The 19,606-nt window shown below is 43.6% G+C and overlaps 1 protein-coding gene across 1 annotated transcript in view; it reads left to right on the top strand.

Moving 5' to 3' along the window:
- The window catches only part of EXOC3L4 (exocyst complex component 3 like 4), a 127,515-nt gene that overhangs the window by 59,305 nt on the left and 48,604 nt on the right, over positions 1–19,606 (top strand). Inside the window, exon 6 of the mRNA XM_082242664.1 lies at positions 5,205–5,300. Coding sequence (XP_082098790.1) covers positions 5,205–5,300 — 96 coding nt within the window. The remainder of the gene's footprint in view (positions 1–5,204; positions 5,301–19,606) is intronic.

The following is a 19,606-nucleotide window of genomic DNA, read 5'->3' as shown; positions in this document are numbered from 1 at the left end:
TTTATCCTCCACATATTGCCATACATATCGGAGTCGTGTCTGGATCTATGAGCGAGTGAGGGTTTGATGCAATCTAGTGATACTTGGTCCGTTCATGCAGAGGAGAGAACCCAGTCCATAGGAGTTATTACCTTATGCTCTTAGTGGCCCATCCATTAATTTGGAGGCCCACTCATTGCGGTAAGCTGCCATCTTGCCTATCCGCACGGGTGACTGTTTTATTTCCATTGCTCTTTCACATCTTGGGATCTTCACCCTCTAGTGGACTCTCCACCATCTATATATGCCGAATGGACTTTTGTTTTAGTGCAATTGATTTATTTCATTATATTGCCTTGTTGTCAATTGTATATTAATTTATTAACTTTTTAAGCACAATTAATTTTGCTGTTCATAGCGCTGCACTACTTGACACACAATATGAATGGGATTACTATGAATCCAGTGTTCTAGCTGCTACCTTGTTTTATGTTAATTTATCATATACTTTTTTATTCACTATTTAAGCGCAGGATATCCCCCTTGATTTATACATGTAGTATTATCTATTATTGTATGTTCATGTTTGGATGCCTTGGAAAAAGACACTTGCCAACAGTGAAGGTACTGAGGGTTGTACAGCCGCTCCTCAGCAATCCCATAGTATGGTAGGAAGATGTTAGGTTGTGTTATTCTTTCCTGGTGTCATTAAACCAATGGTTAAAGTAGAAGTTCACCCTAATACTAAAATGTCTAAATCTACTGGCATCCACAATCTAAGACTAATCTACATAACCCTGTAAAGAACAAATCGCTATACATACCTTTTCTGAAGCCGCTCCGGTCCCATGCTGAGTGGTCATCTGTGGCTTCACTGTGTAGGCAGGTGCAGAGGAGGCAGCCGACAATGAAAGCCCCATAGTAACTCTATGGTTGACGTCACTTCCTATTCATTTCCCAGTCGTTGTCGGTTGTCTCCTCTGCAGAGCTTCCGCTAGTGGGGAGACCGGACCAGAGTGGCTTCAGAAAAGATATGTATACCGATTTCTTCTTTACAAGGCTAGATAGGTTAGTCGTAGATTATGGATGCCAGTAGATTTAGAGATTTTAGTATTATGGTGAACTTCCACTTTAACTGGCATGTGTGGAGGCTAGGTGACCAGCTGCATGGTTGGTTTGCATACACTATTAGAAAATGGGAGCTGGAAAGGCCCCCAGATCTGGCAATTGCTGCTGGTATGTATTTGGCCTAAATAGTCCAGGCATGAATTACAACAGTGCCCCTGGTTATAATAAACCCATTAAAATGTATAACTCTGGTGAGCAGTGCCCCTAAAGTGGTTGTAAGCCCTTACATATACCCCGTGAACTGACTAGATTCAGAGGCTTTGATGTCAAACACTGCACAGCATACACCAAGGAGCTGTGCAGTGTTTGACATTTCCTGGGATTGCTTGGTGTCGCCAAGCAGGCAGATAGACGTATTTTTTTGCAGGCTCACTTATCCAACAGTGACAGAATCTACGTGCATGGAGAACACCACACTCTCAACCCAACCAGTGTATGAGTACAGTGTTGGAGGTATAAGCATTTATTTTGGATATCGGAGTATCTTCACATATATGCATTTATTTTCACATATTTGCACATTTGTGTAGAGCCCCCTTCTTTCTTTATTAATCACAGGTGTAGGACAGCCTCAGCCAGGTCTGCTTCACAAACCATGTCTCCCTGATGCATTTTGCCCCACCCACCGGGCTTAGTCATAGAGGGCAAAACACATCAGGGGCGGAGCAGAGTTAGCTGAGGCTGTCCTACACCTGTACTTACACTATGGTCGGGTCTGGAGTGCATCATTCTCCATGCACAAGGGAAGTTCAGTGTTAGGGTGTACATACACTTTAAAGAGGAAGCAAAGTCTGTTTTTTTTATTTATTTATTTTTTTTTTTTTCGTACCTGGAAAGTAAAGGCATAATGTGTGTGCATCTCATACTAGTACATTATGTGACACTTACCTCCAAACGAAGCCCTCGTCATTAGGGATCGACCAATTATCGGCAAAGCTGATATATCGGGGGCCGATATGTACTTTCCCCGATATATACAGTGGGTACGGAAAGTATTCAGACCCCCTTAAATTTTTCACTCTTTGTTATATTGCAGCCATTTGCTAAAATCATTTAAGTTCATTATATCAAAAGGGTGTGTGTGATCCCTGCGCTGTCTGAGGTGATTAGAGACTCCCTGCTGCAGCGCCACTGGTACTGATACTGAACAGTTAAATATATATTGTTATGGGGGTAGTGGTGCGCTTCAGGGGTAAGCTAGTAATAAATCTCTAATTAGATGGGTAAGTATATTGTGCAAAAATAGCGATCGCTATTTTTGCACAATATACTTACCCATCTAATTCGAGATTTATTACTAGCTTACCCCTGAAGCGCACCACTACCCCCATAACAACATTTAAGTTCATTCTTCTTCCTCATGAATGTACACATAGCACCCCATACTGACAGAAAAACACAGAATTGTTGACATTGTTGCAGATTTATTAAAAAAGAAAAACTGAAATATCACATGGTCCTAAGTATTCAGACCCTTTGCTCAGTATTTAGTAGAAGCCCCCTTTTGATCTAATACAGCCAGGAGTCTTTTTGGGAAAGATGCAACAAGTCTTTCACACCTGGATTTGGGGATCCTCTGCCATTCCTCCTTGCAGATCCTCTCCAGTTCTGTCAGGTTGGATGGTAAACGTTGGTGGACAGCCATTTTTAGGTCTCTCCAGAGATGCTCAATTGGGTTTAAGTCAGGGCTCTGGCTGGGCCATTCAAGAACAGTCACGGAGTTGTTGTGAAGCCACTCCTTCGTTATTTTAGCTGTGTGCTTAGGGTCATTGTCTTGTTGGAAGGTAAACCTTCGGCCCAGTCTGAGGTCCAGAGCACTCTGGAGAAGGTTTTTGTCCAGGATATCCCTGTACTTGGCCGCATTCATCTTTCCCTCGATTGCAACCAGTCGTCCTGTCCCTGCAGCTGAAAAACACCCCCACAGCATGATGCTGCCACCACCATGCTTCACTGTATTGGACTGGTTTTCTCCACACATACCGCTTAGAATTAAGGCCAAAAAGTTCTATTTTGGTCTCATCAGACCAGAGAATCTTATTTCTCACCATCGTGGAGTCCTTCAGGTGTTTTTTAGCAAACTCCATGCGGGCTTTCATGTGTCTTAGACTGAGGAGAGGCTTCCGTCGGGCCACTCTGCCATAAAGCCCCGACTGGTGGAGGGCTGCAGTGATGGTTGACTTTCTACAACTTTCTCCCATCTCCTGACTGCATCTCTGGAGCTCAGCCACAGTGATCTTTGGGTTCTTCTTTACCTCTCTCACCAAGGCTCTTCTCCCCCGATAGCTCAGTTTGGCCGGACGGCCAGCTCTAGGAAGGGTTCTGGTCGTCCCAAACGTCTTCCATTTGAGGATTATGGAGGCCACTGTGCTCTTAGGAACCTTAAGTGCAGCAGAAATCTTTTTGTAACCTTGGCCAGATCTGTGCCTTGCCACAATTCTGTCTCTGAGCTCTTCAGGCAGTTCCTTTTGACCTCATGATTCTCATTTGCTCTGACATGCATTGTGATCTGGAAGGTCTTATATAGACAGGTGTGTGGCTTTCCTAATCAAGTCCAATCAGTATAATCAAACACAGCTGGACTCAAATGAAGGTGTAGAACCATCTCAAGGATGATCAGAAGAAATGGAAAGCACCTGAGTTAAATATATGAGTGTCACAGCAAAGGGTCTGAATACTTAGGACCATGTGATATTTCAGTTTTTCTTTTTTAATAAATCTGCAACCATGTCAACAATTCTGTGTTTTTCTGTCAGTATGGGGTGCTATGTGTACATTCATGAGGAAGAAGAATGAACTTAAATGATTTTAGCAAATGGCTGCAATATAACAAAGAGTGAAAAATTTAAGGGGGTCTGAATACTTTCCGTACCCACTGTATATATTGCCGATATTTCGGGAAAGTGCTTGTACCGGAGTGATAGAGGCATCAACCCGGTACCGTTGTCCATAGCCGACGGTTGGCTGTCTTGTAATTACAACCGATGCGGCTGAGAAGCCGCTCGGCTGTCATTACAAGGAGTGGGAGGGGACGAGCCCCCATCCCTCCCACCGCCTTCCACGGCTCGCCCGGGTCCCCCGTCCCACCGGGAGACCCAGGCAACCAGCCTGCACGGCCGCCAAAGACCCGATCAAAGCCGCATTTGGCTCTGATCCGGTCTCCATGTAAAAACCCGGAAGTGATGTCATGACATCACTTCCGGGTACTCGGCGCCAGATTAAAAAAAAATGACAGCATTCAAAACAGCCAAACTTTTAAGTGCAAAGTAGGGGTTTGGGGTCTTTTAGACCACCAGATCCCTCCACAAGAGTACCTGTCAAGTGATTAAAAAAAAAAAAAAAAAAATGTACAAAAATATCGGCCAATATCGGCCGATGCCGATATTCAATGGCCAAAATATCGGTATCGGCAACAAAAAAATGATATCGGTCAATCACTACTCATCGTCCCCGCTGGAGGCGCACCCATCTTTGCCTGTCTTCCTTCCGGGTCTGCGTGATGTCACTCCCGTGCATGCGGGTGGGAGCCGGCGGTCACAGCACAGGGCCTTATTATAGGCTTACCTATAGGTACAAACATTATAGGGGGCATTTAAAACCACTTTAAATCTGGCCATAGGCTAGTAGAGTTTTAGTTTTGTTTTAAGAACTTTTGTTCTATTTACTGATTGTTAGTGGGGCTGAATTCATTCACTTGAGAGAATTCAAGAAGCAGGATGGAATTTTTTTCTAGAAGGAACAAATTTCTATCAGTGTATGTGGTTTTCGTTTGGGGAAAGTCCATTTGTTCCAAAATTGAATGTTACAAGCAAATGTTCAGGTACTTTTGAACGGCATTCGTCAACTTATTGAATGCATTGCTTTCCATATGAACGTTTGTTCAAAAATCTGCAAATTTTTAGTCCACTTTAATTTTATGATAATGCGTTAGGAGGGTAAACAACCTAACAGCCAGAAAAAGCAGCTGCCATTGCGGAATGGTTCTGGGTCACATAACCTAAAGGGGGCATATTAGTGCATGTGAGCTGCAGCAGCCATACATTTACAACATCCCACATCCGTGACTTATTGAAACTGATATTTCCTTATATTTTTTTTAGGCTACAAGAAACCTTCATGTTGTGGTCAGGGACAAATTTCAACCTTCTGTCCATTCAGTATTCAGTGGTCTACATTAACAGCTTAACAAAACTACGGTAAGTAAATATTAAAAGCAAACTAACAATCAAAAAAAAAGATTTATGATAAAAATGAGTCAAGTACTCCGAGGCTTCATTTTTCAGACCTAAAGGATTCCTGTCCTGACGAGTTCTCTTGAAGGAACACCTCCCAGCCATGTCCGCAATTATCTGGTACTTCTGGGTATGGGGGAGCATGTAACCTTCTCCTCTTCCTCCCAGAATGCACTGCTTGGGGCCTGAGTGGACAATCACCAGACTTGGCTTAGGGGAGAAGGGCCATTTATGATAAGGTGACCAGATTTTTAACCGCTTGCCGACCGCAGCACGACTATTTACTGCGGCGATCAGCCCCTCACAGGCTAGCGACGTAGTACTCAGGAGCGAGCGCGCGCCGCCGGAGGCACGCTCCTGCTCCCGCGCGCCGCCGGAGGCACGCTCCTGCTCCCGCGCGGTCACGGACCCCCCCACGCGTGTCACTCGCGATCGTCGGTGGAGAGGGAGAAAGGCAGGCAGCTAATGTAAACAAGCCGCCTGTCATTCTCCCCTGTGTAGAAACAGTGATCATACGGTTCTACTATGTAGGACCGTTGATCACTGTTCCTACACCTCAAGCCACAGCCAATCACAGTTAGAATCACGCCCCTAGGGACACACTTAATCCCTCCCTCTCAAAAAAGTTAACCCCTTCACTGCCAGTGTAATTTTACAGTAACAGTGCATATGTATAGCACTGATTACTGTAGTAATGTCACTGGTAACCCCAAAAGTGTCAAAAATGTCAGTCAAGGGTCCGATCTGTCCGCCACAATGTCGCAGTACCGCAAAAAAAGAAAATGCATATCGCCGCCATTACGCGTTAAAAAAAAACAACAAAAATGACAAAAATCTTTCCCTTTTGTTAGTAAACGCGATAACTTTTGCGCAAACCAATCAAAATACGCTTTTTGCGATTTTTTTTACCAAACATATGTAGCATAAAACAAATTGGTCGAAAATGTTAAAAAATTTAGATTTTTACATTTTTTGTGGGGAATTTCATATAAAAAAATGTGAAAAATATTGTTATTTTTGCAAAATCTACGCTCTTTTTTTGTTTATAGCGCATGATCAAAAAATCGCACAGGTGATCAAATACCACCAAAAGAAAGCTCTGTTTGTGGGAAAAAAAGGACGTCAAATTAGTTTAGGTACAGCATCGCACGACCGCGCAATTGTCCATTAAAGTCACGCAATGCCGAATCGCAAAATAGGCCCTGGTCAGGAAGGGGGTAAAATCTTCCGGGGCTTAAATGTTTTTTTTTAATTGCAAATGGTAATATATTTTATAAGCATATTTCCTCAAATTATATATGCAGTGTATGTGGTATGTGTTTCTAGAATGATTGTATGATATATACATTATTTCTCACATTTGGTCAATGAGATAAAAAAAAAAAAAAGATACTTCTTAGAATTGTTTGGGATATGACTACCAAATTTTAGGAAGATAAGATAGAGAAAAAACTTTTCAATGCATATTTTGTATATTATTCTTACCAAGGTATTTTGATTCAACAATAACAATATAAATTGGCAATTCAGAACAGTTAAAGATTGCATGGTAACAACACGTAGGATACCTTCCAACATAATTGATCAAATATTATTAGTGTAGCACTGCCCCCTTGAGGACTGCTGGATATTACACTCTCGGGTCCCCCTGGGTTACTGTTAGCTACTGCAGCATGCACAATTCAACTCTTCTCTCTATGGCTCAGTCAATGAACAGTCTAGGGCAGGGATCCTCAAACTACGGCCCTCCAGCTGTTGCGGAACTACACATCCCATGAGGCATTGTAAAACTCTGACATTCACAGACATGACTAGGCATGATGGGAATTGTAGTTCCTGAACAACTGGAGGGCCATAGTTTGCAGGTTTTTGTTGTTTTTATTAAAACTAGGGAAGGGAGAAAGGAAGAGTGGAATACTCCAACTTGAACTATAGTGGAGAGCGGGGATCTCACAGGTCTGTCTCTGAAAAGTAAGCAGAGACGGACCTGTCATCCGCCTGCTAAGCGGGGATCGGTAAGGATTAGGGATCGACCGATTATCGGCAAAGCCGATATATGGAGGGCCGATATGCACTTTTCCTGATGTATCGGAATCGGCCCTGGAGGTTACCGATATTGCTGATATTTCGGGAAAGTGCTGTACCGGAGTGATGCCTGCAGCTAGAGGCATCACCCCGGTACCGGTGTCCATAGCCGACGGTCGACTGTCTTGTAATGACAACCGATGCGGCCGAGAAGCCGCTGGGCTGTCATTACAAGGAGCGGGAGGGGACATCCCCCACCTCCCGCTGCCTTCCGCGGCTCACCCGGGTCGCCCGTCCCACCAGGAGACGTGGGCAACCAGCCTGCATGGCCGCCAAAGACCCGATCAAAGCCGCATTCGGCTCTGATTGGGTCTCCATGCAAAAACTGGCGCCAGATTCAAATAAAATGACAGCATTCAAAACAGCCAAACTTGGCGTTCTGAATGCTTTTAAGTGCAGAGGAGGGGTTTGGGGTCTTTTAGACCCCCAGATCCCTCCACAAGAGTACCTGTCAAGAAAAAAAAAAAAAAACAATTTAAATGTACAAAAATATCGGCGCATATCGGCCAATAACCGATATGCATTGGCCAAAATATCGGTATTGGCAACGAAAAACCAATATCGGTCGATCACTAGTAAGGATGCCATCAGCGGCATCTGGTTGCTGGGACACAGTAAGAAGAACTGATGTTGTTCCTTCTACTGTGTGACGTTAGACAGGTTTCGATCTCATGTAAACAAGCCATTATCAGCTTGAACAAGCATTTGATCAAACCAATTTTAGTTTAATCAAATGTTTGGATAAAAAAAATAAATAAATAAATAAAGATACAGTGTAAAAAAATGTTTTAAAATAAAATAAATTATTAAAAAAAATGTTAAAGCACCCCCACGTTTCCCCAGTGCTCACGCGCAAATGCGAGCATGCACGTAGGTCCCACACGCATATGTAAACGGCAACTGCACCACACATGAGTGAAATAATTCTAGCTCCAGACCTCCTCTATAACACTAAACTGGTAACCTGTAAAGATTTTTAAAGCGTCACCTATGGAGATTTTTAGGTATGGTACCATAGTTTCAGTGTTGGGGGTAACTAGTTACAAAGTAACTGATTACTGTAAGTACATTACTTTTTTTGGTAACAAAGTAATGTAACTAGTTACAATACTAATATTGGTAACTACACTACTTTACTAGGCTATAGGAGGTAACTACACTACATTACTAGACTATAGGAGGTAACTACACTACTTTACTAGGCTATAGGAACGCGCTTTCCTGCGTTACCCAAGTCATGCGATACAATCGTTATTTCGAAGAATAGAGAGGGATGAAGTTTATTACTTTTTGTTGCACTTTATGTTTTATTCTGTTTTTTCAGGTTTTGTTCTCATGTTTCCCAAAGCCTGTGTTTATACAATAAACTCTATGCAGAAAGAGTGTCATGTATCTTCTTCTACACGGTCAATTAAGAAAGAAGAAAGTAAAGTAATAAGTAGTGAAGTTACTTTTCAAATGCAGTAACTAGTAAAGTAATCTCATTACAATTTACAGAAGTAACTAGTAACTAGTTCAATTTTTTGAGTAACTACCCCAACACTGCATAGTTTGCCGTAGTTTGCCGTGGATAAAAACTGCAAAGTGGTCGGTCTCACATTTTCCAGTAAACTGCTTACTGAAAACCTGCCACCAGGTGGTGCACAAGTATGTCAGAATATACTTCATCTCATTATTTTATACAGCACTGTAAAGATAGATAGATAGATAGATAGATAGATAGATAGATAGATAGATAGATAGATAGATAGATAGATAGATAGATAGATAGATAGATAGATAGATAGATAGATAGATAGATAGATAGATAGATAGATAGATAGATAGATAGATAGATAGATAGATAGATAGATAGATAGATAGATAGATAGATAGATAGATAGATAGATAGAACAAAAAAAAACCTCTTTGAAATAAAGGGCCATGTCTGATTCAGTAACAGTAACCCATAACAAATGACCTGATTTATATTTACTAGGAGGACACCATTGAAATATGGATTTTGATAATTGATTGATATACTGTAAGTTACTAAAATGTACACATCAAGCTAAACTCACAAAGCTTTAACACAAGAAAAACCATCCTAATTTTAGCAATGTAAGTGTTAAGTGTTTAAGCAGAACTGAAGTTAACCCCTTTACCATAGGCGTGCGCAGGGGGTGTGCCGTATGTGCCTGGGCGTGGCGCAGATATCCTCTGCTGATATTTCACTAAAGCCCCCCAATGGGGCTCCTTAAAAAATTGTAAAATAAAAATAATTAAAAATATAATTGTAAAAAATAATACAAAATAAAATAATAAAACTACTGACACCGTCCATGTTTTAGATACATTTTATTTATTTTTTCTTTACATTTACTTATAAGAGGGTGTATGTGTGTGTATATTTATATACAGTATATATATTATACACATATATCACTGTATATACATACATATCTCACACAAGTGAGTAGACACCTCTCATTTTTGTAAATATTTTGTTTTTATTTTAATATATCTATTCAAGTGACAACACTGAAGAAATGACACTTTGCTACAATGTAAAGTAGTGAGTGTACAGCTTGTATAAGCCCCCGTTCACACTAAGGCGACCTGTGAGGTGACCTGGTCGCCTCACAGGTCGCCGTAGGTCGCCTCCAATAGGGAAGCTGCGGACCCGTTCTAATAGGAGCGACACAAGTCGCTCCGACTTAGAAAAAGGGTCCGAAGCTTCTTTGGGGCGACCAGGAGGTGACCACCATAGACTTCAATGCTATGAAGTCCATGGCGGCCGCTCCAAGGTCGCGGCGCGCTGCTCGCACCGCGACCTCGGAGGTCGCGGTGCGAGGTAGCGTCGCCTGCATGTGAACAGGGGCTTACAGTGTAAATTTGCTGTTTCCTCAAAATAACTCAACACACAGCCATTAATGTCTAAACCGCTGGTAACAAAATGAGTACACCCCTAAGTGAAAATGTCCAAATTGGGCCCAATTAGCCAATTTCCCTCCCTGGTGGCATGTGACTCGTTAGTGTTACAAGGTCTTGGGCAAAACTGAGAGCAGGTGTGTTAAATTTGGTGTTATCGCTTTCACTTTCTTGTACTGGTTATTGGAAGTTCAACATGATGGCACCTCATGGCAAATAACTCTTTGGAGATCTGAAAAAAAGAATTGTTGCTTTACATAAATGGCCTAGGCTATAAGAAGATTACCAGGACCCGGAAACTGATCTGCAGCACAGTAGCCAAGACCATACAGCGGTTTAACAGGACAGGTTCCACTCAGAACAGGCCTCGCCATGGTTGAACAAAGAAGTTGAGTGCACATGCTCAGCGTCATATCCAGAGGTTGTCTTTGGGAAATAGATGTATGAGTGCTGCCAGCATTGATGCAGAGGTTGAAGGGGTGGGGGATCAGCCTGTCAGTGCTCAGACCATACACCGCACACTGCATAAAATTGGTCTGCATGGCTGTCTCCCAGAAGGAAGCCTCTTCTAAAGATGATGCACAAGAAAGCCAATTTGGCAGCACAGCTAAAATGAACCCAAAATGCGACACACAAAAAAGACACCACACACATGTTAACCAGACCTTGAATGTATTTTTCTAGTGAGAACCTTCAGAGCAGACATTGTCCAATGGAGTTTATTATCCTCCCCGGAGAGCCACTAAATTGCCGCCTACAATGTATTATTGTTATTTTCTTCAAAGTGCTTTTTAAGTAGCAAATGTCCGTTGGCAGCACACATTGATGCTGTTCGGTTTTGTGACCTTTCTGTAATAAAATACATGAAAGAGCAAATGTGAAGGGTTCTGTAGACCAGAGTTACTGTTTTTGGAAATTTTATTGATAGGCAACTCCTATCCTCATATTGATTGGTGCTTCCAAATCAATAATAACTACTGCAGTAGGGAACAGACACAAAAAGATAGACTCTGCATCTTTCCAAAATAATTTTTTTTTTTTAATTTGATGCAGTTGAAGGCTTTTATACAGATGATTACGTAGGTATCGCATTAATATTACAATTGTAATTTTATGGTAACAAGGGGCGTAACATAGGCAGGCTAATTCTAATCAGGACTCGAAAGAATGCAAACATTATTATTGCCGTGTGCAATACATACAAAATAAAATACAATAATATACAGGATGTACAAATTTCCTTTACAGTTACTCAACCTATTTTCAGTCATGCCACCTACTGAAAGTATGCAAAATCTTAAAACACCCCAGTCTAAAATGTGTGCTACTGTCACAATAGAATCCCCCCTTTCACTTTAGGCTACGTTCACATCTTGGCGTTGCTATTACAGGCGTTTTTATGGGCTTTTTTCAAGGCGTGTTTAAGGGCGTTTTTGCAGGCGTTTTACAGGCGTTTTTTGTGCAGGTATTTTTAGATTGAATAGAGACCAATGGAAAACGCCTGTAATCTGCCCAAAAAGAAGCTCATGTACTTTTTTGAGCGTTGGGCGTTTTGCTCACAGCGTCAAAACGCTCAGATGTGAACAGGGGCCATTGAAATGAATAGGATTTGTCTTGTTGGGCGCTTTGAGAGCTGATCCTAGAGCAGAAAAACGCCCCAAAAACGCCCCAAAACTACTACATGTGAACGGAGCCTAAGAGTCCTCACTCCCCAACAACAGTTTCCTCAGTTCCACCCCAAATTAACTTCCCCATTTATATCAGAGTCCTCTGTTCTACCCTCAATTTCTCATCACCCCCTCCTCCTCCCACATTAGAGTCCATAGTTCCCCCCCCCTTCCCTTTCACATGAGACTCCTTAGTCCCACCAACCCCCCCCCCCCCCCATCTATTCACAAGAGTCCCTAATTTGACTCCCTTTTAATGTAAGGGTCATCATTCCCCCCCCCACCTTTCCCACATTAGAGTCTTCAGTAACCCCCTTCTTTTCACATCAGAGTCCTCAACTCTCCGCAGCTCTCCGGCCTTCACATCAGAGTCCTCAGCTCTGCCCTCCTCACATCTATTCCCATCAAAGTCCTCAGTTTCCCCCCCATCGTTTCACATTGGAGTCCTTAGTTTTCACCCATTCGTTTTACATCAGAGTCCACAGTTTTCCCCCCATTGTTTTACATCGGAGTCCTCAGTTTTCCCCCTATTGTTTCACATCATAGTCCTCAGTATTTCCCCCATCATTTCACATTGGAGTCCTCAGTTTTCCCCCCATCATTTCACATGGGAGTCCTCAGTTTCTCCCCATCGTTTCACATCATAGTCCTCAGTTTTCCCCCCATCATTTTACATCAGAGTCCTCAGTTTTCCCCCCATTGTTTTACATCGGAGTCCTCAGTTTTCCCCCTATTGTTTCACATCATAGTCCTCAGTATTTCCCCCATCATTTCACATGGGAGTCCTCAGTTTCTCCCCCATCGTTTAACATCATAGTCCTCAGTTTTCCCCCCATCATTTTACATCAGAGTCCTCAGTTTTCCCCCCATTGTTTTACATCAGAGTCCTCAGTTTTCCCCCTATTGTTTCACATCATAGTCCTCAGTATTTCCCCCATCATTTCACATTGGAGTCCTCAGTTTTCCCCCCCCCCTCATTTCACATGGGAGTCCTCAGTTTCTCCCCCATCGTTTCACATCATAGTACTCAGTTTTCCCCCCATCATTTTACATCATAGTCCTCAGTCCCCCCCCCCCCCCCAACGTTTCACATCAGAACTCTCAGAAACCCTTCTACTTTTCACATTAGAGTCCTCAGGCCTCCTCCCTTCACATCAATGTCCTCAACCCTCCCTCCTTCACAGCAGTGTCCTCAGCCCTCGTCCTTCACATCAATGTCCTCAGCCCTCCCTCCTTCACTCCTTCACATCAGTGTCCTCAGCCCTACCCCCTTCACATCAGAGTCCTCAGAAACCCTTCTACTTTTCACATTAGAGTCCTCAGGCCTCCTCCCTTCACATCAATGTCCTCAACCCTCCCTCCTTCACAGCAGTGTCCTCAGCCCTCGTCCTTCACATCAATGTCCTCAGCCCTCCCTCCTTCACTCCTTCACATCAGTGTCCTCAGCCCTACCCCCTTCACATCAGAGTCCTCAGAAACCCTTCTACTTTTCACATTAGAGTCCTCAGGCTTCCTCCCTTCACATCAATGTCCTCAGCCCTCCCTCCTTCACTCCTTCACATCAGTGTCCTCAGCCCTCCCCCCTTCACATCAAAGTCCTCAGTTCTCCCTCCTTTACATCCTCCGTTCCGCCCTCCCACTCCCCACATCTATTCACATCATAGTCCTCCGTTCCCCCCCCCCCCATCTTGTTACATCACATCGTAGTCCTCAGCCCCCCCACCCCACCCCCTCCCTTTGAGTCCTCAAAAATCCTCCTTCTTTTCACATTAGAATCCTCAGCCCTCCCTCCTTGACATCAGAGTCCCCAGCACCCCCCCCCCACCCCACACCTCTCCCTTTCACATCAGAATCCTTAACCCCTCTCCCCTTTTGTATCAGAGTTCTCTGTCTCCCCTGACCTTTTTAGAACATTTTTCAACCTTGATCGTCATCAGAACATGGCAGCATGCCAGTGGACAGGAGCCAGAGCAGATCTAAATAAATGTGGACTTCCATACTCTTCCAAATGCTGGGGCTGCCCTAAAAGTCATCCACACTGAATTAGCATCATGCATTTCCATGGTGCTGGTGGCCAACCCAACCACTTAATGGAAATACATGACGCTGTGCAAAAGTAGTGGACACAGTGTAGCACCCCATACCAGTGTCCGCAGCACCCCAGTTGAGACACACTACTATAGACATTATAGACGTTAACAGTCTTTAATCAATAATTCATGTCCTCCGCAATACAAAATCGCATGTTTATTAACCACTTGCCGACTGCCGCACGACTATTTACGTCAGTGCTAATGAGGTGACTCCGCAGCCCAGGCCGGATCTCCGTGTGTGCAGCCCTGAGCTCCTTGGAGAAGCCCCGTTTTGAGCGTCAATTACCGGATCCCCTTATCCATTCATTCATTTGTTGAGCTGGTCGTTTTCCACCTGGGAACCTGAGCTGAGTTTTACATCCCTGCCTGTTTAACCATTGAAGTTGGTAAGAGTATCCATACACACCACTGGTCATTCGGTCTGCATGTTTGGTGTCCCTCTTTTTCTCTGTTTCTTATCCATCTGGTAAGCAGCCATCTTCATTGGTTTGACACCCCACACACTCCTTTGCTTGCTCCCTATCCATTCAGCGTTTGGTAAGGGGTACCTATGGAGTTTATTTGGTGATTGGTCCCCCATATGCACTGACTCTCCCCTCACGAGACCTGTTGTGTGCACATCACTTGGGTGTTTTTTGTCCTGTTTTTTTGGTTTTACGCTATGGCGTTTGCCTTGTTTTATTCTTCATTACTCAACCTACACGTTGCTGGAGTTCCATACTGACATCATAAGGTCCCTCGATCCCCAACATCTGAGGCGTATCTGGAGTCTCCTTTTACTGTTTGGCCTTATATTATCCTATTTCTGGTAAGCGGTACCTGAACAGGGCCTGAATATCAATTTTTGGTGCTTAACTTCTTTTAAGTTGGATTTACACTATGCTATACTATACTTTAATGCCCTCTGCTGAGAAGCCCCAATGTCATTGGGTGAATAGTGTGTCCCGTCTGTGAGGATAATTGAATATTCATCACTTGGCTTCTCTATATCAACCATTTGGTAAGGGGTACCTGCACAAGTTTTCACAACTTTATTTTGTCATTGGACTTTTTTATGGACTATTTCAGTTGATGGTTCAACATACAGCGCAGCTTATTTTTTATTATTTATTTTGGGGTGTCTGTCGCACTTGAAGTTGCTGCTTATTATTGTTTTGAATTAGCGCAGTTGTTTCCCTTTATTTCCTTTATTTATTTACGTCGGCAGTCAGCCCCTCACAGGCAGAGCGATGTAGGGATACCTGTAAGGGTGTGGGGAGCGAGTGCGCGCCGCCGGAGGCGCGCTCCCGCTCCCGCTTGGTCACGGACCCCCCCCCCCCCCCCGCGCGTGTGCCCAGCGGACCCGATATCCGCCGGGCACTCGCGATCGTCCGTGACAGTGGGAGAAAGGCAGGCGGCTAGTGTAAACAAAGCCGCCTGTCAGTTCTCCCTGTTTAAGAATGATGAACAAACGGTTCTACTATGTAGGACCGTTGATCATTGTTCTTACACACACAGCCACAGCCAATCACAGTTAGAAGCACGCCCCTAGGACACACTTAACCCCTCCCTCTCCAATACAGTTAACTCCTTCACTGCCAGTGTCATTTTTACAGTAACAGTGCATATAAATAGCACTGATTACTGTAGTAATGTCACTGGTAACCCCAAAAGTGTCAAAAATGTCAGTCAAGGGTCCGATCTGTCCGCCCCAATGTCGCAGTCCCGCAAAAAAAATCGCAGATCGCCGCAATTACGCGTTAAAAAAAAAACAACAAAAATGACAAAAATCTTGCCCTTTGTTAGTAATCTTTTGCGCAAACCAATAAAAATACGCTTTTTGCGATTTTTTTTTTTTACCAAACATATGGTAAAAAAAAAAAAATTGGCCTAAAATGTTAAAAGATTTTGATTTTTACATTTTTTTGGGGGAATTTCATATAAAAAATTTGAAAAATATTGTTATTTTTGCAAAATTGTCGCTCTTTTTTTGTTTATAGCGCATGATCAAAAAATCGCACAGGTGATCAAATACCACCAAAAGAAAGCTCTGTTTGTGGGAAAAAAAGGACGCCAAATTAGTTTAGGTACAGCGTCGCACGACCGCGCAATTGTCCGTTAAAGTCACGCAGTGCCGAATCGCAAAATAGACCCTGGTCAGGAAGGGGGTAAAATCTTCCGGGGCTTAAGTGGTTAAAGTTCCCCAGCATGATGAAACCCTTTGGAATATTTTTAAAAATGTCCTCCCCCACTGAGAATAAGCAACTGACAGTTTTGTTGCTGCTGGCTCTCAATCTCAGCCACTGTCCCCACTGACAGTCTGTAACCAGACTGGATCCCCGATCACATGATTACTATGCCTGCTCTGATCACAAGAAAGCTGGGGGCTTAATTGATAGAAAATGAATGCCTGCAAATAAACACTGCCACCTTCAAGCTGCAGTGTTTATATTCCATGCCAGTTATTTAATACTGTAACTTTTAAAAAAAGTTACAGTATTAAAAAGAATAATTCAGTAATAAAACAATTATTAAATATTTTTTTTATATGTGTGTGCATTTATAAGCTTATAATAAAAACAGAGAAGAGTAAATAATTATTTCGAAAAGTTTATACATAAATTAGACAAAGTTATTGTTATGTTAACTGTCACATGCTGACAGTGCTAAATTTGGCCTTGGCACCTAGGCATTAATACCCTCTGATCAGTGAGAAGAGATACAAGTTAGGGTCACATTTCAGGGAAAACATGGCAGTATTCCCGCATATAATACAATGAAAATGTAAACCTGCTGAGTGGGAATTCCTGGTATCCGCAACTCTTTCCTTTGTGTCGTTACTGGAACAAGTCCACACAATGTATGAAAAGCCTCAGCTAATTCCCTAATCGCCTAATGATAAAAGAAATACCACATTTGCGTAATCCGTGCATTGTAAGAATTAGGCTCATACCTAGTTTTGAGAAGAGGCCACCTGTTGGTTTGCAGACATCGTGGTCTTTACTGAAATTTTCATTTACGCTCTAAATAAAAATAAAAGCAGGGAATGCAGCCTACCTGCTCAGTAGTTTTCCATCCTAGTATTGCTCTAGTGCCTTAGTCCAACCCTTTGTAACCTAGTGATCTGGGAACCCTGTTTGTTTACCAAGAGATATTCCCTCTGCGGGAGAACTATTCTCAGACACGCCTCCTGTATGAGATTTATTCCCAGACACACCTACTGTATGAGAGTTATTCCCAGACACACCTCCTGTATGAGAGTTATTCCCAGACACGCCTCCTGTATGAGAGTTATTCCCAGACACACCTCCTGTATGAGAGTTATTCCCAGACACACCTCCTGTATGAGAGTTATTCCCAGACACACCTCCTGTATGAGAATTATTCCCAGACACACCTCCTGTATGAGAGTTATTCCCAGACACACCTCCTGTATGAGAGTTATTCCCAGACACACCTCCTGTAGGAGAGCTATTCCCAGGCACACCTCCTGTATGAGAGTTATTCCCAGACACACCTCCTGTAGGAAAGCTATTCCCAGACACACCTCCTGTATGAGAATTATTCCCAGACACACCTCCTGTATGAGAGTTATTCCCAGACACACCCACTGCAGGAGAGCTATTCCCAGACACACTTCATGTAGGAGAGCTATTGCCAGACACACCTCCTGCAGGGAAACTATTCCCAGACACACTTCATGTAGGAGAGCTATTTCCAGACACACCCTCTGCAGGAGAGCTATTCTCAGACACACCCTCTGCAGGAGAGCTATTCCCAGACACACCCTCTACAGGAGAGCTTTTCTCAGACACACCCTCTGCAGGAGAGCTTTTCTCAGACACGTCCTCTGCAGGAGAGCTATTCCCAGACACACCTCCTGCACAGAAGCTATTCCCAGACACAGCACCTGTAGGAGAGCTATTCTCAGACACACCCTCTGCAGGAGAGCTATTCCCAGACACACCCTCTGCAGGAGAGCTATTCCCAGACACACCCTCTGCAAGAGAGCTATTCCCAGACACACCTCCTGCACAGAAGCTATTCCCAGACACACCACCTGTAGGAGTGCTTGTAAGGTTCTGGCACTCTCAGTGCCTCCTATCACATTTATTCCGGGTGATTTCCATCTACCTAGACAGAAGAAACACCTATAGGTGTGTTTCCCTTTAAGGCTGAAGCTGTCATCACCCAGCGCCGGACTAGATGGCTATTTAGGGCGTCGGTTCTCACTCACATGTGTTCCTTCAAACACCAGTACCTGTATACTAATCTTGCTTGAAGCTTCCATGCTTGCAAGCTCTCCTCGCTGATGAACCTCGCTGCGCTGATCCCTGCATCCTGCTACTGGATCATCCGCATCTCCTGAGCGATCCTTCGGCTATCGCTATTAGTGCTAAGTACCCCACAGGGGAAATCTCTATAGACTTGTACTAGGCTTACACTATTTAGCTCTGCATAGCAAGGACTGTCTTTTACATCTGCATAACTAGATTGCTAGCTCTTGAGGCTACTGCTACTATTTCCTGCACTGGGTTGATCTCTCCTGTATGCACCTGCTACTCTGTCATCTGTTATCATACATGATCGCTAACCCTTCCTGCATCCATCTGCACTGTCTCACCTCAAGTGTCTGTCACCTACCACTTCCACTCAAACCTATCCCTAAGACCTTTATCATTGTCTTACCACATGTATATAAAGTCACACTAGGAACCAGCTTAATTACTGTGTGTATTTACTGGCTGAAATAAGACCTTCCATACATGATGAGTCATTGAGGTTGGGATTGGTATCTCAGCATATCTCCTACATGACTACTGACGTGGAACTACTTCTGCAGCTGAAAATCCACACCTTATAAGAAACGCAAGGAGCGTTACAGTGCTATTGCCAGACACACCCCCTGCAGGAGAAATATTCCCAGACACACCTCCTGCAGGGAAGCTGTTTCCAGACACACTTCATGTAGGAGAGCTATTCTCAGACACACCCTCTGCAGGAGAGCTATTCTCAGACACACCTCCTGTAGGAGAGCAGTTCCCAGACACACCCTCTGCAGGAGAACTATTCCCAGACACACCCTGTGCAGGAGAGCTATTCCCAGACACACCTCCTGTAGGAGAGCTATTCCCAGACACACCTCCTGCACGGAAGCTATTCCCAAACACACCCCCTGCAAGAGAGCTATTCCCAGACACACCTCTTGTAGGAGACACATCACCTGCAGAAGAGCTATTCTCAGACACACCCTCTGCAGGAGAACAAATCTCAGACAACCCCCCCCCCCCCTCCCCACCCACCAAAGGAGAGCTATTCCCAGACACACCTCATGCATTAAAGCTATTCCCAGACTCACCCACTGCAAGAGAGCTATTCCCAGACACATCCTCTATAGGATAACTATTCTCAGATGCACGTCCTGTAGGAGAGCTATTCCCAGACACACCTCCTGCAGGGAAGCTATTGATAGACTCATTAACCCAAAAAATTGTCATTTATAAAAAAAACAGTTTTTGACAATTCTTTTTTTAAA

The sequence above is a fragment of the Pelophylax lessonae genome, assembly GCF_965119305.1.
Source record: "Pelophylax lessonae genome assembly, chromosome: 13".
NCBI classification, from domain to species: domain Eukaryota; kingdom Metazoa; phylum Chordata; class Amphibia; order Anura; family Ranidae; genus Pelophylax; species Pelophylax lessonae.
This window is presented reverse-complemented; position numbering and strand designations above follow the sequence as displayed.